Source organism: Pistacia vera, unplaced genomic scaffold (assembly GCF_008641045.1).
Source record: "Pistacia vera cultivar Batoury unplaced genomic scaffold, PisVer_v2 Contig375, whole genome shotgun sequence".
Taxonomy (NCBI): Eukaryota; Viridiplantae; Streptophyta; class Magnoliopsida; order Sapindales; family Anacardiaceae; genus Pistacia; species Pistacia vera.
Window position 1 is genome coordinate 229,277 of NW_022196196.1, and position 24,128 is coordinate 253,404.

General features: G+C 35.0%; 3 protein-coding genes across 3 annotated transcripts; all 3 read left to right on the top strand.

Annotated features, from left to right (window-relative positions):
* The first annotated feature begins 6,921 nt into the window (after positions 1–6,921).
* Positions 6,922–7,672, top strand: LOC116140682. Its single transcript, XM_031426280.1, has 3 exons — positions 6,922–7,067; positions 7,261–7,401; positions 7,529–7,672. Exons 1-3 carry the CDS (start codon positions 6,960–6,962, stop codon positions 7,670–7,672), a joined length of 393 nt encoding a protein of 130 aa, XP_031282140.1. The 5' UTR covers positions 6,922–6,959.
* A 1,060-nt stretch (positions 7,673–8,732) lies between these two features.
* Positions 8,733–12,910, top strand: LOC116140710 (carotenoid 9,10(9',10')-cleavage dioxygenase 1-like). The gene is made up of 13 exons (XM_031426305.1): positions 8,733–8,878; positions 9,072–9,212; positions 9,340–9,442; positions 10,123–10,382; positions 10,706–10,885; positions 10,981–11,059; positions 11,159–11,240; positions 11,337–11,399; positions 11,504–11,642; positions 11,782–12,097; positions 12,186–12,250; positions 12,340–12,489; positions 12,583–12,910. The coding sequence occupies exons 1-13, from the start codon at positions 8,771–8,773 to the stop codon at positions 12,697–12,699; spliced, it is 1,803 nt and encodes a 600-aa protein (XP_031282165.1). The 5' UTR covers positions 8,733–8,770; the 3' UTR covers positions 12,700–12,910.
* Positions 12,911–16,136: 3,226 nt separating this feature from the next.
* LOC116140684 (carotenoid 9,10(9',10')-cleavage dioxygenase 1-like) lies at positions 16,137–23,260 on the top strand. Its single transcript, XM_031426281.1, is given in 11 exon segments — positions 16,137–16,232; positions 21,239–21,418; positions 21,514–21,592; positions 21,692–21,773; positions 21,870–21,932; positions 22,037–22,175; positions 22,315–22,630; positions 22,719–22,783; positions 22,873–23,022; positions 23,116–23,217; positions 23,219–23,260. Coding segments are annotated over 11 exon segments (1,314 nt in total).
* The last annotated feature ends 868 nt before the right edge of the window (positions 23,261–24,128 follow it).

A 24,128-nucleotide genomic window follows, 5' to 3' on the forward strand; every position in this document is an offset into this window, starting at 1 on the left:
GGTTGGCACAAGAATATCTCTTCTTCTCTATTACCATGCAAGAAGGCTGTAGTTACATCTAACTGCTTTAGCTCTAAGTTGTGGTGGTTAACTATAGAGAGCATCATTCTGATAGTCTTATACTTTACTATATGGGAGAAGGATTCATTGAAGTCTATGCCCTCTCATTGGGTGTACACTTTGGCTACTAACCTAGCTTTATACCTAGGGGGGTCTTTGTATGAGATGCCATCTTTTATTTTAAACAGCCACTTACTTTTTATCAATTTCTGATTTTCTGGTTTGGGAACAACGAACTAGGTCCCATTTACCTCTAGTGAGTGCATTTCCTCTTTCATTGTTGCCCACCATTTGCCTTTGTCCTTAGACTTTATTGCTTCTTCAAATGTTTCAAGTTTAGTTCTTTGCACTTCAGTACTTGCAAGCAAAGCAGATAAATCAGATCAGCATAAGAATGTCTTGTTGGGGGTCTTACCTCTCTCCTGGTCCTGTCTCTTGCAAGTTGGTATTGTTGCAGGTCATGTTGAGGTTCAGTCAAATCTTTTGGTTTATGTTCTTCTTCTTGGTCAGGACCATTTGGTCCAGTTTCAGCCTTTGGTTCTTCTTTTGTTTCTAACTGGGGTGGATCAGGTGGTTGTGTTGTAGGCTCCACCTCAATTTGGGTAATTCTAGTTGAGGTTGTAGTTATTTCAGAAGTGCTAAAGGTCCTTACACCATTGTTAGTAGTCTTGCATGGAAAAACTCCTTCATTAAGTACAACATCCCTACTTACAATGATCTTTACCCTTGGAGATTCTCTATCCCATAACCTATAGCCTTTTGTCCCCTCTTGGTATCCTAGAAAAACACATTTAGTGGATCTAGGTTCTAGTTTTCCTCCCACTGTGTGCATAAGCTGCACATCCAAATATCCTTAGATGACTCAAATCAGGCCTCTTACCAGACCACTTTTCTTCTGGACAGTTAAGATCTATAGCAGTGGAAAGGCTCTTATTCATTAGATAGGCTGTTATGGTTAGTGTTTCCCCCCAAAAAGTGTTTGTCAAACCAGAGGTAAATAATAGACACCTAACCTTTTCCAATAAGGTCCTATTCATTCTCTCAGCAACCCCATTTTGCTGAAGGGTTTTCTTGACAGTACTATGCCTCAGGATACCATTTTCACTACAAAACCTATCAAATTCAGCATTGCAAAATTCTAAACCATTGTCAGTTCTTAGTGCATTAACTCTATGTTCAACCTGATTCTCCACTAACAGTTTCCACTCTTTAAACTTAGCTAAGGCCTGGTCTTTAGATTTAAGGAGGTACACCCAAACCTTTCTACTATAGTCATCCACTATGGATAGGAAATAACTATTTCCCCTATGAGACCTTACTCTTTCAGGTCCCCACAAATTTGAGTGAAGGTACTCTAGATATTTAATAGCTAGGTGAGTTCCCTTTTTGAAACTCAGCCTATGTTGTTTTCCCAACACACAATTTTTACAGAATTCTAAAGTTGAAATAGTGTTCTTACCAAACATCCCTTAGCTATTGAGGATGTCCATCCCCTTTTGACTCATGTGGCCCATTCTGAGGTGGCATTTTTTTGTCACAGAAAGGTTAGTAGAAACAAGTGCAGTATTAAACAATTCAGAGTTATAATTTCTAGAGAGAATATATAGGCCATTTTTCTTCTCTCCTTTAAGGACTAGGTTTTCATTTTTGTACACATTTAAACATCCATTTTTGGCTCTGTAATAGCAGCTAGCTTCGTCTAGTGTCCTTAAGGAGATTAAATTTCTTTTGAGTTTAGGGATATACCTAACTTTAGTCAACTTAATCAATTTCCCACCTATTAGCCTTAAAGTAACACTACCAATTCCTTTAACCCCACATGCATTATTATTACCCATAAACACTGTTTCATGCTCATATTATTCAAAATCTTGAAACCAATTTCTATTAGGGCTCCTGTGAAAGGAACAACCAGAGTCTAACACCCATTCATGTACACAGTCAAGTTTTGACACAGTAAGTACTTCAGGCTCTTCTATATGGTTTTTAGTTGAAGCTAAATTACTTTCAGTATTTATGTTTTTTAATCCACTCAAAGCATTTTTTCTTTAAATGACCTGTTTTATTGCAATAGAAGCATTTCCTAATTTCTCCTTTAGGCCTATTATTTCCTTTCCCCTTTTTCTTGTTCCTAGTACCATTATTGTACAGGTTGCCTCTTCCAAGTTGACTAGTTTCACCTTTACTCTTTACAAATAGGTTACTACCATTTCTCTTTTGGACTTTTAGTTTTAGTTCTCTAGCCTTTGGTCCAACTATGATCAAATCTAAACTCGGTACAGTACCAGAGTACTGTAATGCATTCTTTACAACTAAATAATCACCAGTTAAAGAATCCAGTAGAATCATTGCAAGGCTGGTATCTCTTAGTTCTTGGTCAGTCCCCTTAAGTATTAAAGTCATTTTTAAGAACTCATCTAGGTTATCTTCAACAGGCTTAGAACTATCGATCTTATAAGAAAACAAAGGACCCTTTAAAAAAGCAAGATTTGGTGCTGATTGTAAAACGTAAAGAGTTTCAAGTTTACCCCATAAGACCAGAGGAGTCTCTAAGCCATCCACCTTTCTTAGTACGTTGTCCGAGAGGTTCATTATGATGAAGTTGTACGCCTCCTCATCAATCTCTACCTTTTTCTTTAGCTTTTCTTCAGGCCACTTCTCAGCGTTCTTCTCTAGTGCAAGAGCAACGTTATTGTGGGAGCGTAGTGCTTTCATCTTCTTCTTCCAACTACTAAAGTCGATTTTCCCATCGTATTGGGTAATCTCCATTCTAGTAGTCGTAGACATGGTGTATGATTGAGAATATTTCAAGAATGACCCCAATTGAACCCTAGAAGTTTACTTTCGATTTTTGACTCAAGCAACCCAAGAAACCCTAGATCTCTAGGAAATGTTCTAGATCGATTAAATTGTACTTCGAATTACAGTTTTAGAAACTCTAGAGTACGTACTAAGGAGTTACTCAGATGGAAAACCCCCAAAAGTTAATGTTAGAGTCATGAAAGTGACTCTATTTTGTTGATAAAAAGATCTCATATGTAATTGAATTGAAATTATATTGAGACAATTAAGAGAAATTATGAATTTATGTATAAAAATCATATTTTGAGTTTTTCTTACTAATTTAGCATATTTGGGATGAAATTGGAAATGGTGTGAGTTAATATTAGGTTGTGGCTTATGGATTAAGGGTGATTTTGTCTCATTTATGCTGTTTAGGGGGTAAAATGTCATGTTTCAAGAGGTTAATTTTGTCACTTTTCAATCGTGCAAGAACCAAATTGAAATTTACCACATTTTGTATAAATTGCAGGTGAAAGGTCGCAAAAGGGGAGCCAGCCGCCAGGGACTTCACCCATCGCGGGAATTTGGTCGTCAGTCGGTGACGTTTCATCTTCCAGGCCGGCGACGTTTCACCTTCTCACGCCGACCAACCATCCTTCACCGTCATTCATGCACGCCGGCGAAGACCCACCGTTTCCACGCCGTGACTCTTCATCTTCCACCAGAGTTTGCACCATTTTTCGGTGCCGATTGAGCTTCTTTTGTGCTGCCCATAACCCCATCAACTTCCCCTCACATTTCTACCGCCGATTTACCCTTTTTTGGGCAAGATCCATCACTTTGATCCGACAACTCTTCGACCTCCCAACGCAATTTCGCTCACTTTTCGACGACCTTTCATCTCCCCAGGACCTAATCCGAACTCCCCATCACCTGAGCTTTCCATCGGTACCTTCGAATCCCATTTCTGCCACTATTTGCCGAAAGACCCGCAGAAAAATTAACCTTTTTTTGGCGAGTGCGACTGTTCGTATTTTGGGCTGTCCGTTGGTCATTTTCGCCCCTTCTTCGCATCATATCGCTGTCGGTTACTTCCTCTTCGCCATGATAAGCTTCGTTTCCACTGTTTCAACCTCTGCTGACACCACCATGAGTGGCTGAGTTCCCGGTTGTCTGTTACGGTGTAGAAGAGATCGAGATTGACTCCATTGCTCTCCTCATCAGCTCTCAACTAGTTGGATGAGCCCGAATGTTGGACATTTGGTTAAGTTTCTTGTATTCAGATTATATTTGTTTTCGTTTCAGTTTGTTTGCGATGCTTTAATATTATTCTGATGCTCAACGTACTGAATTGATAATGTCTATTGAGAACGTTTATTGATATATAACTTTTCGCATAATTGAATGTCGGTTTGAGATTATTGAATGTTGATTATGACTTTAAACTGCTTCGGTACTGATTGCAATCAAGTTATATTAGCATTTAATATCATTTCTACTAAGAATGCATTTGTTGTGTAATTAGTTGATTGGATGATACAAGTTGATAGGTTATACTTGTTAACGTTGTACCAACTAGTGGTGTTTAAGGGTTTAGCGTTTTTCGGTTAGTCAATGATAGTCTTTAACCAATCGATCTGTAACTAAGACGACGGAGAGACAGGATAGATTATACCTAGATTGCCGGGAGATATTTTTATTGATTTGCCTAGCCTTGTAGTTTTAGGAAATTGAAGAGCAAGGAGAGGAATTATGAGAGTTGGTCTTGAGTCAAACCGAACCCGTAGCGACAACGCTTTTACTATTGTGTTTTAGTTAGCAATTTATTTGATGCTTTTTAATTTCCTGCAAGTAATTAGTTTCCTTTGTTTTAATCAATCATTTTGTCAATTTCTCTTTCGTTAACTCAAATATACATTAGGTCATTAGTCTTGCTCTCTGTGGATTCGACCATGCTTACCGCTAACTACGGTATTTAGGTTTAATTTTGTGGCCGTGACAATCGGTTCAACAATTAACCAACCCTAGGTTCCCAGAAAACCTTCCCGATCGAATTGAAAGCTTAGAGATAAACTAATCCCTCGCCAAAGCTCTGATACCATTGTTATGAAATAATCATAAATCTCTAATTCACACAATCAAGAAGATACACAAAAGAATCAAGAAGCTAGAAAGACAACACGAATTTACCATGGTTCACCTATCCAAGATTGGATAGACTACATCTACGTTGAGCTATGAAATTAGAGGAGCTCGCTGCACTAATCAATTAGAACAAGAGTTTACAACCACATATCTGAACATCTATCACTTGAATACAACCAAATCCCACCCGTAACCCAACCTAGAGAAACTCTCCCTGGAATCCCTAAGAACTTGAGAGAAAAAACCCCTCTCACAGAATGACTGACTAACTAATCACTCAACTTGAACAAGTTACACATATTCGATTGCAAAAATGTAAACCCTAATAGAGAATATTGCTCAATGAACACAAAGAACACTTTGCTACTTAAATTTGTGATTTTGCTTCTTTAAATACCGTTGACTAGCTATTGAACCACAACCATTGGATCTAAATTGGATCAAAGGTCAAGATTCACTCCAGCAATCCACTGAAACGACATCACACAACTTAAAGGCACAATGACACTGTTTCAAGCCTTCGTATCAACAATAACTAACCTATTAACTATAACCATTCACTTGATACTATATTTTTCAATAGATAATAATTAAACTAGGGATAACCATTGGAATAAAACAAGTATAATTATGTTTTTCAATACCTTAAACCCTACAATTCTCCTGCGCATTATTATTAAATTTAAAAGGGGTTAATTTTTAATACTCTTTTTTTAATTATCTCCAAAAGTCTGTTTTCCTTCTTTATATTATCAAGTCTGCTTTATCATCAAGGTGTCATACCTTTTTTTTTTTTTTTTCTTCAGTCGAAATGCAGGCATATATATATATATATATGAAAAAAGGAAGATCAAAGTCAAGGTGTTTATATGTAATTATATGGTGGATGTTCTAATAAACAAAAAAATATTAAACCTGGTTTGGCTGTATTAGGGGTATGCAAAGCCATCGGCATATGCCTGCATTTCGACTGAAAAAAAAAAGGTATGACACCTTGATGAGAAAGCAGATATACATTATAACACTAAATATATAATATTTTATTATTTAAACATAATATAGAACTATAATATAATTAATGACCGTCACCACTCAAAACTTGTAACTGCCATTTCTCAAGCTATATATATATATATATATTATATATAACATCAAGGTGTCTAACCTTTTTTTTTTTTTTTTTTTTTTCTCAGTCGAAATGCAGGCATATATATAATATATATATATAAAAAGGAAGATCAAAGTCAAGGTGTTTAGTAATTATTGTTGGTGGTTCTAATAAACAAAAATATAAACCTGGTTTGGCTGTATTAGGGGTATGCAACCATCGGCATATGCCTTCATACGACTGAAAAAAAAAAAAAAAAAAAAAGGTATGACACCTTGATGATAAAGCAGATATACATTATAACACTAAATATATAATATTTTATTATTTAAACATAATATAGAACTATAATATATAATGACCGTCCCCACTCAAACTTGTAACTGCCATTTCTCAAGCTATATATTATTATATATATATAACATCAAGGTGTCATACCTTTTTTTTTTTTTTTTTTTCTCTTCAGTCGAAATGCAGGCATATATATATATATTGAAAAAAGGAAGATCAAAGTCAAGGTGTTTATATGTAATTATATGGTGGATGTTCTAATAAAAAAAAATATTAAACCTGGTTTGGCTGTATTAGGGGTATGCAAAGCCATCGGCATATTGCATTTCGACTGAAAAAAAAAAAAACAGGTATGACACCTTGATGATAAAGCAGATATACATTATAACACTAAATATATAATATTTTATTATTTAAACATAATATAGAACTATAATATAATTAATGACCGTCACCACTCAAAACTTGTAACTGCCATTTCTCAAGCTATATATATATATATATATATATATATATAACATCACATGCCCCTTAATTATTTGTAATTGTAAACCTGTGATTTGTGAAAGAGATGGCGACTTCTTCATATTTGGCATTTCAAGGGAGTTGCTGTCTCCACAAACCTTCCATCCCATACAACTTTGATCGTTTTAAGCCCACACTCTCCTCTGCTTTCAAGGTATGTATATGTTCTTAATTCTTTCTCTCTTTCGCTCTATATTGAAGCAATATCGTCTAAGCTCATTCAAATGCTACCGTTACATTCTCAAGACTTTTATAAGCAGTTGTTTCATCAAACTAATATATATTTTCAGATAATCAAACTAACATAGTTACTGACATTTAACATATATGCATTCCATCATGAGCAGCCATTCCTGAGAGAGTTGCAGCAACTTTCCAAGCGAATCGATGTTTCCAAAACCATATTCAAGAAAACTTCTGTGAATTTACTGGACACATTTGTTGATCACGTGTTTGAATTTATTGACCACTCTTTGCTCCCATCTCAGGTACCATTGACGGCCACCAATAAATACTCCATTGTCTCCATCCTAGTCCACTTCACATATGTTGTGTATATATATGGTGAATTCATCATCTTCACAAGCTAATTGAGTTAATTTTAATTACTTACAGGGTAACTTTGCTCCAGTTGATGAGTTGAGAGAAGCTGTTCTTGTCACCAGTATTGAAGGGGAAATTCCTGAAGATTTTCCAGAAGGTGTCTTTATAAGAAATGGTTCGTCCATCCATCTTATTGTTACCTTACCTTACACGTAAATCTGAATGAATAAGATAAGGAAATTTCCTCCTAGTTTTATGTACTCAGGTAAATGGATTTTTCTTTGCTGGCTTCTAATGTGAAGACAAAGGCAATAAGAAAAGCCATTGAGTAGAACAAAAGGTATTTACTATGTGATGTGTGAATACTTCAAAGAAGCATTGAACAATTAAGACATCGTAGGAGACTGATTTTTTTAAAAGAGTTTGTTAATCGAGTACTTCGTGGCTGTTAAGACGTGTGAAAATTAAATATAGCATATAGATTTAGACATAAAACTACCGAAAACTCCAAACATAGTATATAGGGCCGCCCATTAAGCCAGAAAGGGCGATGAAATAACTGTTTGCCATCTTGAATAGCTTTTATTGATATTTTATGATTGGAAGTCAAGTCAATATATGGAGACGCGGCAGAAGAATCATATATTTTCCCCTGATTAGTAGATTCCTCTCAGAAAATTCCAGAAGGGCAAGATAGGAGTATGTAATTTACATCATGAAGATGAAAAGTGGCAGCATATGATCCACTCTATATTCTATTAATTCACAATGCGTCGGCGGTAATAGCGACCAGGTAGTTTTATCGTGTTGAAAACTGACCTATGTTAAAAAATTATTTTTTTATTGTAAGTGCAGGGCCGAACCCTCTTTTTGGAGGACTGAAGTCGACAAAATCTATATTTGGGAGGTCAAGTCATATTTGGGTAGAAGGAGAAGGAATGCTTCACGCTTTGTATTTTAATAAAGGAACTGATGGTAGCTGGACCATTGTTTACAATAACAGATATGTTGAAACTGAAACCTTCAAACTAGAAAAGCTAAGAAATAAGCCGTCTTTTCTTCCTGCAATACAAGGCGATTCACCGGCAGTTTTGTCTGCTTATTTGCTAAATTTTGTAGGCATTCTAATTCTTTCCTTCTGTTACTATTACCTTCTAAAATCAACACGTTTTATGGTGCCTTTAGACTCACCGTAGTGTGAACTTTAAAAAGATAGGAATTTAATTGTATGTGATGAGTCCATTTTAGGAATCTAATAATCATANACATGCCCCTTAATTATTTGTAATTGTAAACCTGTGATTTGTGAAAGAGATGGCGACTTCTTCATATTTGGCATTTCAAGGGAGTTGCTGTCTCCACAAACCTTCCATCCCATACAACTTTGATCGTTTTAAGCCCACACTCTCCTCTGCTTTCAAGGTATGTATATGTTCTTAATTCTTTCTCTCTTTCGCTATATACTGAAGCAATATCGTCTAAGCTCATTCAAATGCTACCGTTACATTCGCAAGACTTTTATAAGCAGTTGTTTCATCAAACTAATATATATTTTCAGATAATCAAACTAACATAGTTACTGACATTTAACATATATGCATTCCATCATGAGCAGCCATTCCTGAGAGAGTTGCAGCAACTTTCCAAGCGAATCGATGTTTCCAAAACCATATTCAAGAAAACTTCTGTGAATTTACTGGACACATTTGTTGATCACGTGTTTGAATTTATTGACCACTCTTTGCTCCCATCTCAGGTACCATTGACGGCCACCAATAAATACTCCATTGTCTCCATCCTAGTCCACTTCACATATGTTGTGTATATATATGGTGAATTCATCATCTTCACAAGCTAATTGAGTTAATTTTAATTACTTACAGGGTAACTTTGCTCCAGTTGATGAGTTGAGAGAAGCTGTTCTTGTCACCAGTATTGAAGGGGAAATTCCTGAAGATTTTCCAGAAGGTGTCTTTATAAGAAATGGTTCGTCCATCCATCTTATTGTTACCTTACCTTACACGTAAATCTGAATGAATAAGATAAGGAAATTTCCTCCTAGTTTTATGTACTCAGGTAAATGGATTTTTCTTTGCTGGCTTCTAATGTGAAGACAAAGGCAATAAGAAAAGCCATTGAGTAGAACAAAAGGTATTTACTATGTGATGTGTGAATACTTCAAAGAAGCATTGAACAATTAAGACATCGTAGGAGACTGATTTTTTTAAAAGAGTTTGTTAATCGAGTACTTCGTGGCTGTTAAGACGTGTGAAAATTAAATATAGCATATAGATTTAGACATAAAACTACCGAAAACTCCAAACATAGTATATAGGGCCGCCCATTAAGCCAGAAAGGGCGATGAAATAACTGTTTGCCATCTTGAATAGCTTTTATTGATATTTTATGATTGGAAGTCAAGTCAATATATGGAGACGCGGCAGAAGAATCATATATTTTCCCCTGATTAGTAGATTCCTCTCAGAAAATTCCAGAAGGGCAAGATAGGAGTATGTAATTTACATCATGAAGATGAAAAGTGGCAGCATATGATCCACTCTATATTCTATTAATTCACAATGCGTCGGCGGTAATAGCGACCAGGTAGTTTTATCGTGTTGAAAACTGACCTATGTTAAAAAATTATTTTTTTATTGTAAGTGCAGGGCCGAACCCTCTTTTTGGAGGACTGAAGTCGACAAAATCTATATTTGGGAGGTCAAGTCATATTTGGGTAGAAGGAGAAGGAATGCTTCATGCTTTGTATTTTAATAAAGGAACTGATGGTAGCTGGACCGTTGTTTACAATAACAGATATGTTGAGACTGAAACCTTCAAACTAGAAAAGCTAAGAAATAAGCCGTCTTTTCTTCCTGCAATACAAGGCGATTCAGCGGCAGTTTTGTCTGCTTATTTGCTAAATTTTGTAGGCATTCTAATTCTTTCCTTCTGTTACTATTACCTTCTAAAATCAACACGTTTTATGGTGCCTTTGGACTCACCGTAGTGTGAACTTTAAAAAGATAGGAATTTAATTGTATGTGATGAGTCCATTTTAGGAATCTAATAATCTTAGCCTTCTTTATATACCCTTTACAGAAAACCAGTTGGGTAATTTAAAAAATGTTGTTATGGTCTAGTTTAATGTTAAGAGTGAAAATATGTGAAGTAAATTCTGCAGTTCATAAACATTACACACATATATATAACAATATCATTTATTATCTAATTTTTTTTAAATTTTCTCAGCTGAGGTTTGGCAAAATAAACAAATACTTGAGCAACACCAATGTTTTTGAGCATTCGGGCAAGTTTTACTCGATTGCAGAAAATCACATCCCACAAGAGATTGACATCTTTACACTAAAAACCTATGATAATTGGGATGTCAATGGAACTTGGAATCGACCTTTCACCAGCCATCCAAAGGTTATTCTTCGTATCCCGACACAGAACCTGTCTTATTTATTTACTTCAACTGCAATTTATGGGATTTTCTAAATTCCATTTTCTTCCTTTAACAGAAAGATCCAGATACAGAGGAGCTTGTCATTATGGGGATTGATGCAGCTAAACCTTTTGTTGAAGTGGGAGTAATTTCAGGTATGCTCTTCATTTTAAGAACAACGAGAATTGCACAATAGTTTGTAAGGCATGCAACATCCAACATCCTGATGTGTCCAATTGGTATCTTTTCTCCAGCTGATGGAAATAAATTAGTTCACAGAATGGATCTCAAACTCAATAGGTGCACCCTTTGCCATGAAATGGGAGTTACACGGAGGTATTTAGAAATCGATTCTCCTTATTTTAGCTTGGAAATATTTTCGGTTGTAAATGAAAACCAGATCCCTATATATATATTTTTTTAATATTGCAGGTATAACGTATTTCTTGATTTTCCTCTGTCTATAGACATAAACAGACTTATTCAAGGAGGACAGTGAGTGCATATCCTTCCAACAACTCTTGACAGTTTCAATATATCAATTTGTTCTAATGACTACAATCAAAGATTTTCAAAAACGATTTAATTTTAATATGCAGATTGATAAATTACGAACCAAAAGGATATGCAAGGATTGGGGTAATGCCTCGCTATGGTGCTGCAGATTCTATCCAGTGGTTTGTTGTGAAACCAAATTGTACATTCCACATTATCAATTGTTTTGAGGAAGGTGATGAGGTAACTTATCACAAAATTTATCATTTACGTCTAAAGTCTTACAAATTACAATCATCTAATCTGGACTAATACACAAACTGATGAAATTCTGATTGATTCTCCTTTTTTTTTTAAAAAAAAAATTCATGTTTGTCGACAGGTTGTAGTTTTGGGATGTAGAGCTCTTGAATCGGTCATACCAGGACCTACTCTAGATTTGAATAGATCTGAGAGGAGTTCTGAAAAAAATAGGCATGTAGAATCATTTGAGGAAAGTATTGATACCGCAACAAAAGAAGTATTTTCTAGTCCTTATGAATGGAGATTGAATATGCAAACTGGAGAGGTTAAGGAGAGAAATCTCTGTGGAACAAAGTTCTCTATGGATTTTCCTATGATCAATGGAGACTATACAGGTATTAAAAATAAATATGGTTACACCCAAACTGTTGATTCTGCTGCAAGTTCTACATCAGGTAATAAACAGTCACTCTCTACAAATAAATTAGTCTAAGTGGCTGAACTTCATTAATTTAAAGAAATATTCATGGCGTTTTTCATCAGGGATCCCAAAATTTGGAGGGATAGCCAAGTTATACTTTGAAGAACCAGTTACAGAGGTTTCATCGGTAGGTTGTTACAAATTCTTAATTTTATCCTCGTTCTTGGTTTCTGTTATTGATGCATGAGTTTTTCAACTATGATAATGTGCAATTAGAGAGAGAAAATGATAAAAATGGAATATCACAAGTTGGAGGAAAATGTATTCTGCACTGGAGCTACATTTGTCTCCAAAGGAAAAGGCTTGGAAGAAGATGACGGTTGGATCATCAGTTTTGTTCACAATGAAGATACAAATATATCTCAAGTGAGTCAATTCTTAGCTGATAAAAATTTCTGTTCAAAACTGCTTTAATTTATCGTGTAGACGGATACACATATTCTTCGTAATTCATTGCAGGTTTATATAATTGACACAAAGAAAATTTCTAGTGAGGCAGCTGCCAAAATCACACTACCATGCAGAGTCCCGTACGGTTTCCATGGAGCTTACATGCCAATCCGGGAATCCCATTGAAAGTTTCAAGATTTTCAACCCCACTTAAAACTCTATTCAAGTTCTTTTCTATTAGAAAATGAATAATTCTCTTCCAGGTTTTTCCATTTGTCATAAAACTCCCAAGATGTGTAGCAATACTTCTAGTGTAAATATATTACTAGTAAAAATTGTTTTTTTTCTTCAGTACTTACCATTTAATCAAGCACGACAAACGATATACAAAGATGTTTTGAAGAATTTTTGATGTATTTTTGACAACGTAAAAGCTTAGTTTAAATCATTGTGGGTGGATTCATTCTCAGGTTGTGAAAAGCTGCAGGCATATTTCAATGGTTTTCCAAACCCTTAATTAACAAAGCCAAATCAATGAGGTTTTTACTAGCCAATTTTTTTGTCCATAGTATTCTTTTATTACAGCATCAAAATATATCAAATAAAAAGTGACATTAAATGACTTTAATGGCATTCATTTTCTGAATCATAAACATAAAAAACCTATGTTGTTTATCTAGAAGCAGTTCTATTATATGTGCAGTATTACTATTACAGTAGCTTATCATGTTTAGAGTTCAAGGAATGTTGACACTGACAGCAGGGGCGGAGCCAGAAAATTTATTCTGAAGGGTTAAAATATAGTTTTCAATGAATGAAGGGCCAGAACAAGAAGTTATATTTGTGGAAGCCAAAGTTAATTTAAAAATCTGAGGGGAAAAGGGGTAAAAACTAACATTACAGGGACAAAACTGATAAATTTCTATATATATATATATATATAGAAATTTGAGATGAAAAATCACTAGGGGAGGTGGACAGCAATCGGCAAGCTAACAAGATTAGGTTGGTGGAGGGTTTTAGAGAGTAGATGTTGGAGAAGTGATGGGTGGTGAAATGGATGATTTCCAATGCCAAGATTAATAAAAAAAGGCTTGAGAAGTCAGGGCCCAAAAGATATTGATGGACGGCGATTGGCAGAGTAAACGGATAAGGTATGATAGGGGTTTTGGTGAGAGGGCTGAGGGGAGGAAGATGGTGGTGTCGGGGAAGGCCAACAATGTCGGGTACATGCCAAAAAGGCTGAAAATAGATGTCGTGTGGTTGAGTTGGGTTGCGAGATTCCTCAAAAATTAGTCAAATCGAGGGCTATCAAGGTTGGGAAATGATAAAATGATGATTTTGGTTGATTTTGATGAGAAAATCGACCGGAACCAAAATTGATCGAAATCAACTCTAAACCACTAGCAACAGAAGAGGGCTGGAGATGATTTATGTGAATGTCAAATTTTGGGATTGAATTGAGGGTGAGTAATTTGAGATATGTAAATGACTATTTTAGTCTTCTATTGTTAAAAGAGATTCAATGTGTTAATTTAGGGGTATAAATAGAATATATAAAACTAGAGGTATAAACTTGATATTTTGTTAAACTTTGGGTGAGAATATATGTAAAAAGTTTATAATAAATTTGGACTTTTTTGGCTTTTTTTTTTAGGGCTCCTTAATACAGGTATTAAAAAATATATATGGTTTCACCCAAATAGTTGATACTACGGGAAGTTCTGAGTCAGGTAATTATAGAATCAGTCTCCCTAAATAGTGAACTGATATTGAATCCCTTCTCATTTAAATAGAACAATAAACTTAATTTGATATATCAGGCATGCCAAAATACGGAGGTCTAGCCAAGTTATACTTTGATGAAGCAGCTACAGAGTTTTTCTTTGGTAAATAAGTTGTCGCTTTCACATATTCTTTATCATTCTTCTTCGTTTCTTTTATTGATGTATGAGTTTTTCAACCCTTTTTTTTTTTTTTAAAATAATGAAATTAGCAATCTGAAAAGTTGATAAAAATTGAATATCACAAGTTGGAGGAATTCCTCCGTATTTTGCACTGGAGCTGCATTTGTCTCCAAAGGAAAGGGTTTTGAAGAAGATGATGGTTGGATCATTACTTTTGTTCACAACGAACATACAAATATATCTCAAGTGAGTCAATTCGTTGCTGATTCAAGACTGCATGCTTTAATTTATGATATTGTAAAGGGGTATATATACAATATTTGTAATTCAATATTACAGGCTAATATAATTGACACAAGGAAGTTTTCAAGCGAGGCAGTTGTCAAAATCACACTGCCATGCAGAGTCCCGTATGGTTTCCAAGGAGATTTCATGCCTATCCCGCTGTCCCATTTAGAGCATCAAGACTATCTTCAGCCTCAGCCAACCTCTGCTTAAGTCCCCTTGTAAAGAATGTATAATATATGGTAAAGACTTTTAAAGATATTGAGGTGGTGAAACTCAAATGAAAATCAGAGAGACGTGCTACTGGTGGTTTATTTGTCAGGTAAGCCTTAAACAGTTAAACGTGTCATCATAATCCACTGCATGTGAAGTTCTTCGTCAATCGGGCCGTGGGCCGTGATTATGTCACGGATGATCCACCGACCACATATAAATACAAGACACTCATTTTAAAAGTATTTTTTTGGTTTTCATAACAGTTCACGAGTTTCATAAGATGCCATTAACTCAATATGTATATATATATATACACTTAGGGTAATTTGGCTACAGTATTGAGTATCTTCCCAAACCACAATTTGGAGATTCGATTTGAAAATTGAAAACAAATTAAAACTGAAAGTTAAAGAGATTATAAAAATTATTATTTAAATTATAGAAATACAGAATTCTTGTATTAGAATTGACAAATCTAGGGACGTCTATAAAAAAACATAAATCCAAAGAATATATTTTTTTGGGAAGGACAATGGAATCTTAAATTAAAAGAAAATCGAAAAATAATCACAAATTTTATATTTTATATTTTATAATATAATCGACACCTTAAAATAATCGAAATAATAAAAAATGTCGTCGTTACACCTATTAGAACTGTTGTGTAGGAAATCAAGAGAGGATAATTTCTTGTTAGGAGAGAATGTGTTTAGATTTGCTCAATTTGGAAGAAAGATATTCAGATTGACTTAGATTCCAACTAAGGTAGCTGAAAATCGTGCAACTTTCTGATCCTACATATTTGAATCTTACCTCAACTCTATCATATAAATGAGTGCTATATAAACCTATTATAACTTGTTTTCAGGGGGCTGGGCAATTGTTTTAAGCAAATTTTCCTAGGAATTATACTGTTTTTTGTAAGCTCTCAAAAGCAATAAGATTACAGTGGACGTAGACTCAAGTTCTAAATTGCCGAACTACTTTAAAAATCTCTTTGCCATTTACTTTATTGCATTTATTATTCATCCACTGCTGGTTATCCATAATCATGCGCACATCCATTCCGGTTTCAATAGGGTCAATCAGAATTCTCTGGTTGGTGCAGATTTTTGTATCAATAACTTGGCGCTAGAAGGATGGCTTGAACACTCCAAGCTCTCTCTGTTTTCCAGTAGTTTCTTTTCCATCTTCCAACCGCAAAAAAAATCAGCCATGGCTACAATCCATGTCACCAAATCAAACTCTAGAATCGAAGTCATTGATAGATGGGGAGTATTGAGCATTATAAAGTATGAGTTTGGCAAAGTGGTAAACATAATAGTTGTAGATCTTTGAGTAAACTTTCCAACGGTTCAGGCATCATCTAAATCTGAGGTCTACAGCTTATGTTATTGTCAAGATATTGAAGCCTATTTCAAATCATGCTGCTAGATCTCTCAGATGGCACACCCAGATTTTCAGCTTTAGATTTGGCACCCAGATCTCCATGCTTTCTGATCGAGTTGTGCTCTCAAGTCAAGCTCATCATGCTTTCTAATCGAGCTATGCTCTCAAATCAAGCTTGTCATGCTTGCTAATCGAGCTATACTCTCTAATCAAGCTTTCCATGCTTTCTGATCGAGTTATAGTCAAGCTTTGCATGCTTTCTAATCAAGCTATGCTCTCAGATGAAACTCTTCATGCTTTTTTATTGAGCTATGCTCTTAGATGAAGCTCTCCATGTTTTATGATCGAGCTATGCCCTTAAATCAAGCTCGCCATGTTTTCTGATCGAACTATGCTCTCATATTAAGTTCTCCATGCTCTTTGATCGAGCTATGCTCTCATATCAAGCTCTCCATGTTTTCTAATTGAGTTATGCTCTTAGATCAAGCTCTCCATGGTTTCTGATCAAGCTATGGTCAAGCTCTCCATACTTTCTGATCGAGTTATGTTCAAGCTCTCCATGCTTTCTGATCAAGCTATGCTCTCAGATCAAGCTCTTCATGCTTTCTGATCGAGCTTTTTATGTTCTCAGATCGAGCTCTTTATGCTCTCTAATTGAGCTCATAAGCTCGCTCATTCGCTTGAGATCACGTGTTCAAGATCTCTTAGATTACGCCAGACATAATTCAAGTTCTTCGGTTCGAGACTGCAGCCTATAGTGCGACAGCCATCCAGATCAACTACATGAGTTTTTGAAGCGTGATTACGCACTCCAAAAACTAGAGGGCTATTGTAGTGCAGGAAATCCGGAGAGGATAATTCCTTATTAGGAGAGAAGATATTTAGATTGGCTCAATTTGGAAGAAAGATATTCAGATTGCCGTAGATTCTAACCAAGGAAGCCTAAGATCGTACGACTTCCTAATCGTACGTATTTGAATCTTACCTCAACTCTATCATGTAAATGGGTGCTATATAAACCCATTATAACTAGTTTTCAAGGGGCTGGACAATTGTTCTAAGCAAATTTTCCTAGGAATTATATTGTTCTTTTTAAGCTCTCAAAAGCAATAAGATAACAATGGACGTAGGCTCAAGTTCTGACTTGCCGAACCACTTTAAAAATCTTTTTGCCATTTACGTTATTGCATTTATTATTCATCCACTGTTGGTTATCCGTAATCACGCGCACATACATTCCGGTTCTGGCAGGGTCAATCAGAATTCTCTGGTTGGTGCAGATTTCTATATCAACAAGAACCTGTCATGACAACGCTAAAAGTCTAATATACCCTTAAAGTTAGAAAATACCGCTATATAACCATAACCATTCAACCTAAAAATTCAAAACTCATTTCTTGAAAATTTTAAAAAAGAAAAATTAATGCAAAAAAGACTTAAGTTAACATATTGCCTTGTATCTGTTCTTCATAATTTTCAAGTCACAATTAAAAGAAAATAAGAGGGAGAGCATTGAATTTGAAGGAAGGGGCAAAGTACAGATCAACATCTGTTATATTTAAACACAAGTCTCTAACGTTCGACTGAAAAGAGGGGTATTTTATGTCATTTTTACAAAGTTGATGAAGACATTTATTTTGAGTAAACCTTAGGGTGTCTTTGTTATTATCCCTAATTTAATATTCCATTCCACATCAGGAAGAAAGCGAAGTCCATTATGGTTCCTTTGATTAAGAGAATAAAGCCAAGAGCTTTTCTCATCATTTCTGGCTTTTTTAAGAGAAAAATAACGAAGGCATGACTATATGCTCAATCTCACGCGCCTTTAAGTTGCGTGACATAATGTTTTCTTTTTATGAATTAACAATTTAATAACAAATGTAAATATCATCTCTTTAATTTATTATCTCTTATTTAATGTAGCGTTTTAAACTATGAACCAAGTCATAACAAAATTATTTTGAATAACGATAGGAACTATTCAAATTAAAATTTTATAATAAAAATTATGATAACTTGAATACAATTATGTACTCAAATAATATAAGAATAAAATTCTCATTAAATGATCACATTCTTGGATAAATTTAAAGTAAATAAGAGACAATTTTCTTAGGTATGTGATCTTTTAACTTAATTTTTTTACAGAATTTCTAGTCACAGTTTTAGTACAATCCTATGGTTTAGGAAATGTTGTGGTGACAAACAGAATAACTGTCTCTAAAGTCTTTTTCACATCCATTGGGTTGTAACATATAAACGGTTAATAATTTGTGGCTCAATTTAAGTTAAAAAGGATCAAACAAAATAATTATTATTATGCTCTCAAATTAGGCTCTCCATGCTTTCTGATTGAGCTATGGTCAAACTCTCCATGCTTTCTGATTGAGCTATGGTCAAACTCTCCATGCTTTCTGATTGAGTCATGCTCTCAGATCAAGCTTTCCATGTTTTCTAATAGAGCTATGCTTTCAGATGAAGCTCTTCATGCTTTCTAATCGAGTTATGCTCTCAAATTAAGCTCGTCATACTTTCTGATCGAGCTATGCTATTAGATCAAGCTCGCCATGCTATATGATCGAGTTATGCTCTCAAATCAAGCTCTCCATGCTTTCTGATCGAGCTATGCTCTCAGATCAAGCTTTCATGCTTTTTGATTGAGCTATGGTCAAGCTTTCCATGTTTTTTGATCGAGCTATGCTCTCAGATGAAGTTCTTTATGCTTTCTAATCAAGCTATGCTTTCAGATAAAACTCTTCATGCTTTCTGATCAAGCTATGTTCTCAGATGAAGCTCGCCATGTTTTCTAATCGAGCTATGCTCTCAGATCAAGCTCTTCATGCTTTCTGATCGAGCTTTTTACGTTCTCAGATCGAGTTCTTTATGCTCTTTGGTTGAGCTCATAAGCTTGCTCATTCGCCTGAGATCACGTGTTCAAGATCTCTCACATCTCTTAGATCACGTCAGACATAATTCAAGCTCTTCAGTTCGAGACTGTAGCCTATAGTGTGACAACCATCCAGATCAAAGACATGAGTTTTTGAAGCGTCATTACGCACTCCAAAAACTGGGGGGCTATTGTAATGCGGGAAATTCGGAGAGGATAATTCCTTATTAGGAGAGAAGATATTTAGATTGACTCAATTTGGAAGAAAGATATTCAGATTGACTCAATTTGGAAGAAAGATATTCAGATTGACTTAGATTCTAACCAAGGTAGCCAAAGATCGTGCAACTTCCTAATCCTACGTATTTGAACTTACCTCAACTCTATTATGTAAATGGGTGCTATATAAACCCATTATAACTTGTTTTTAGGGGACTGGGCAATTGTTCTAAGCAAATTTTCCTATGAATTATACTGTTCATTGTAAGTTCTCAAAAGCAATAAGATAGCAGTGAACGTAGGCTCAAGTTCTAACTTGCTGAACCACTTTAAAAATCTCTTTGCCATTTACTTTATTGCATTTATTATTCATCCACTGTTGGTCATCCGTAATCACACACATTCGTTTCAGTTCCGCAGGGTCAATCAGAATTCTCTGATTGGTGCAGATTTTTATATCAACAAGAACCTGTCATGGCAGAGCTAAAAGTCTAATATACCCTTTAAAGTTAGAAAATACAGCTATATAACTATAACCATTCAACCTAAAATTTCAAAACTCATTTCCTGAAAATTTTAAAAAAGAAAAATTAATGCAAAAAAAGAGTTAAGTTAACATATTGCCTTATGTCTGCTCTTCATAATTTTCAAGTCTCAATTAAAAGAAAATAAGAGGGAGAGCATTGAATTTGAAGGAAGGGGCAAATTACTAATCAACATCTGTTATATTTAAAGACAAATCTCTAACGTCCGNCGTTTTATGGTGCCTTTAGACTCACCGTAGTGTGAACTTTAAAAAGATAGGAATTTAATTGTATGTGATGAGTCCATTTTAGGAATCTAATAATCATAGCCTTCTTTACGACAAGTTGGTACCCAAAAGGTTTTAAAATAACAAACAGGTACCTTCCATTATATGTTGTTAGTGATTTCTGTTTGTTAACAGTAAAAAGACTAAAATGCCCTTAAAGTTTGATATTTTAGTTTTTTATAAATGTCTAGAAAACCCCCTAGGTTTGCTTATTTAACTAAACACCCCCATATATAAAAAGTTTGTTAAATAACAAAAACACCCCCACCACTGCAGTGCCAGAATCCAGCCACCACCGCCGGAATCTAGCCGAAAATTGTGTTACGACACAGACCCCGTCGGATCTGTGTCGTAACGCGTCGATATGGCCTTTTCCGGCCAAATCCGTGGCTGATCTGGCCGAAAAATGCCAGATCTACGGCCAGATCTGGCCGTCGACGCCGCAGATAGAGTTTTGCGGCCACGACGGCCAGATCTAGCCGTATATCTAGCCTTTTTCTGCCAGATCAGCCACGGATCTAGCCGGAAAAGGCCAGATCGACACGTTATGACATAGATCCGACGGGGTCTATGTCGTAATGCAATTTGGCCGGAATCTGGCACTGCAGTGGTGGGGGTGTTTTTTTCATTTAACAAACTTTTTATATATGGGGGTGTTTAGTTAAATTAGCAAACCTAGGGGGTTTTTTAGAAATTTTTAAATTTATAAAAAAACTAAAATATCAAACTTTTAAGGGCATTTTAGTCTTTTCACTATGAACAAACAGAAATCACTAAATGAACATGACGGAAGGTACCTGTTTGTCGTTTCAAAACCTTTTGGATACCAACTTATCGTTTCGATAAACCTTGGGTATGCGTAAGTCGTTCGGCCTTAAAAAATGTTGTTATGGTCTAGTTTAATGTTAAGAGTGAACATATGTGAAGTAAATTCTGCAGTTCATAAGCATTACACACATATATATATAATAATATCATTTATTATCTATTTTTTTTTTTTAATTTTCTCAGCTGAGGTTTGGCAAAATAAACAAATACTTGAGCAACACCAATGTTTTTGAGCATTCGGGCAAGTTTTACTCGATTGCAGAAAATCACATCCCACAAGAGATTGACATCTTTACACTAAAAACCTATGATAATTGGGATGTCAATGGAACTTGGAATCGACCTTTCACCAGCCATCCAAAGGTTATTCTTCGTATCCCTACACAGAATCTGTCTTATTTATATACTTCTACTGCAATTTATGGGATTTTCTAAATTCCATTTTCTTCCTTTAACAGAAAGATCCAGATACAGAGGAGCTTGTCATTATGGGGATTGATGCAGCTAAACCTTTTGTTGAAGTGGGAGTAATTTCAGGTATGCTCTCCATTTTAAGAACAACGAGAATTGCACAATAGTTTGCAAGGCATGCAACATCCAACATCCTGATGTGTCCAATTGGTATCTTTTCTCCAGCTGATGGAAATAAATTAGTGCACAGAATGGATCTCAAACTCAATAGGTGCACCCTTTGCCATGAAATGGGAGTTACACGGAGGTATTTAGAAATCGATTCTCCTTATTTTGGCTTGGAAATATTTTCGGTTGTAAATGAAAACCAGATCCCTATATATATATTTTTTTAATATTGCAGGTATAATGTATTTCTTGATTTTCCTCTGTCTATAGACATAAACAGACTTATTCAAGGAGGACAGTGAGTGCATATCCTTCCAACAACTCTTGACAGTTTCAATATATCAATTTGTTCTAATGACTACAATCAAAGATTTTCAAACACGATTTAATTTTAATATGCAGATTGATAAATTACGAACCCAAAGGATATGCAAGGATTGGGGTAATGCCTCGCTATGGTGTTGCAGATTCTATCCAGTGGTTTGTTGTGAAACCAAATTGTACATTCCACATTATCAATTGTTTTGAGGATGGTGATGAGGTAACTTATTACAAAATTTATCATTTACGTCTAAACTCTTACAAATTACAATCATCTAATCTGGACTAATACACAAACTGATGAAATTCTGATTGATTCTCCTTTTTTTTTTTAAAAAAAATTTCATGTTTGTCGACAGGTTGTAGTTTTGGGATGTAGAGCTCTTGAATCGGTCATACCAGGACCTACTCTAGATTTGAATAGATCTGAGAGGAGTTCTGAAAAAAATAGGCATGTAGAATCATTTGAGGAAAGTATTGATACCGCAACAAAAGAAGTATTTTCTAGTCCTTATGAATGGAGATTGAATATGCAAACTGGAGAGGTTAAGGAGAAAAATCTCTGTGGAACAAAGTTCTCTATGGATTTTCCTATGATCAATGGAGACTATACAGGTATTAAAAATAAATATGGTTACACCCAAACTGTTGATTCTGCTGCAAGTTCTACATCAGGTAATAAACAGTCACTCTCTACAAATAAATTAGTCTAAGTGGCTGAACTTCATTAATTTAAAGAAATATTCATGGCGTTTTTCATCAGGGATCCCAAAATTTGGAGGGATAGCCAAGTTATACTTTGAAGAACCAGTTACAGAGGTTTCATCGGTAGGTTGTTACAAATTCTTAATTTTATCCTCGTTCTTGGTTTCTGTTATTGATGTATGAGTTTTTCAACTATGATAATGTGAAATTAGAGAGAGAAAATGATAAAAATGGAATATCACAAGTTGGAGGAAAATGTATTCTGCACTGGAGCTACATTTGTCTCCAAAGGAAAAGGCTTGGAAGAAGATGCCGGTTGGATCATCAGTTTTGTTCACAATGAAGATACAAATATATCTCAAGTGAGTCAATTCTTAGCTGACAAAAATTTCTGTTCAAAACTGCTTTAATTTATCGTGTAGACGGATACACATATTCTTCTTAATTCATTGCAGGTTTATATAATTGACACAAAGAAATTTTCTAGTGAGGCAGTTGCCAAAATCACACTGCCATGCAGAGTCCCGTACGGTTTCCACGGAGCTTACATGCCAATCCGAGAATCCCATTGAAAGTTTCAAGATTTTCAACCCCAGTTAAAACTCTATTCAAGTTCTTTTCTATTAGAAAATGAATATTTCTCTTCCAGGTTTTTCCATTTGTCATAAAACTCCCAAGATGTGTAGCAATACTTCTAGTGTAAATATATTACTAGTAAAAATTGTTTTATTTCTTCAGAACTTACCATTTAATCAAGCCCGACAAACGATATACAAAGATGTTTTGAAGTATTTTAGATGTATTTTTGACAACGTAAAAGCTTAGTTTAAATCATTGTGGGTGGATTCATTATCAGGTTGTGAAAAGCTGCAGGCATATTTCAATGGTTTTCCAAACCCTTAATTAACAAAGCCAAATCAATGAGATTTTTACTAGCCAATTTTTTTGTCCATAATATTCTTTTATTACAGCATCAAAATATATCAAATAAAAAGTGACATTAAATGACTTTAATGTCATTCATTTTCTGAATCATAAACCTAAAAAACCTACGTTGTTTATCCAGAAGCAGTTCTATTATATGTGCAGTATTACTATTACAGTAGCTTATCATGTTTAGAGTTCAAGGAATGTTGACACTGACAGCAGAGGCGGAGCCAGAAAATTTATTCTGAAGGGTTAAAATATAGTTTTCAATGAATGAAGGGCCAGAATAGGAAGTTACATTTGTGGAGGCCAAAGTTAATTTAAAAATCTGAGGTGAAAAGGGGTAAAAACTAACATTACAAGGACAAAACTGATAAATTTCTCTCTCTCTCTCTCTCTCTCTCTCTCTCTATATATATATATATATATATTTTTTTTTTTTTTTTTTTTCAATTAAAAAGTTGGGACCTGGGTAGCCATGTGGCTCCGCCCCAGGTTGAAGGTCACGGATTTTATAAATTTATCTTTTTAATCTATAAAA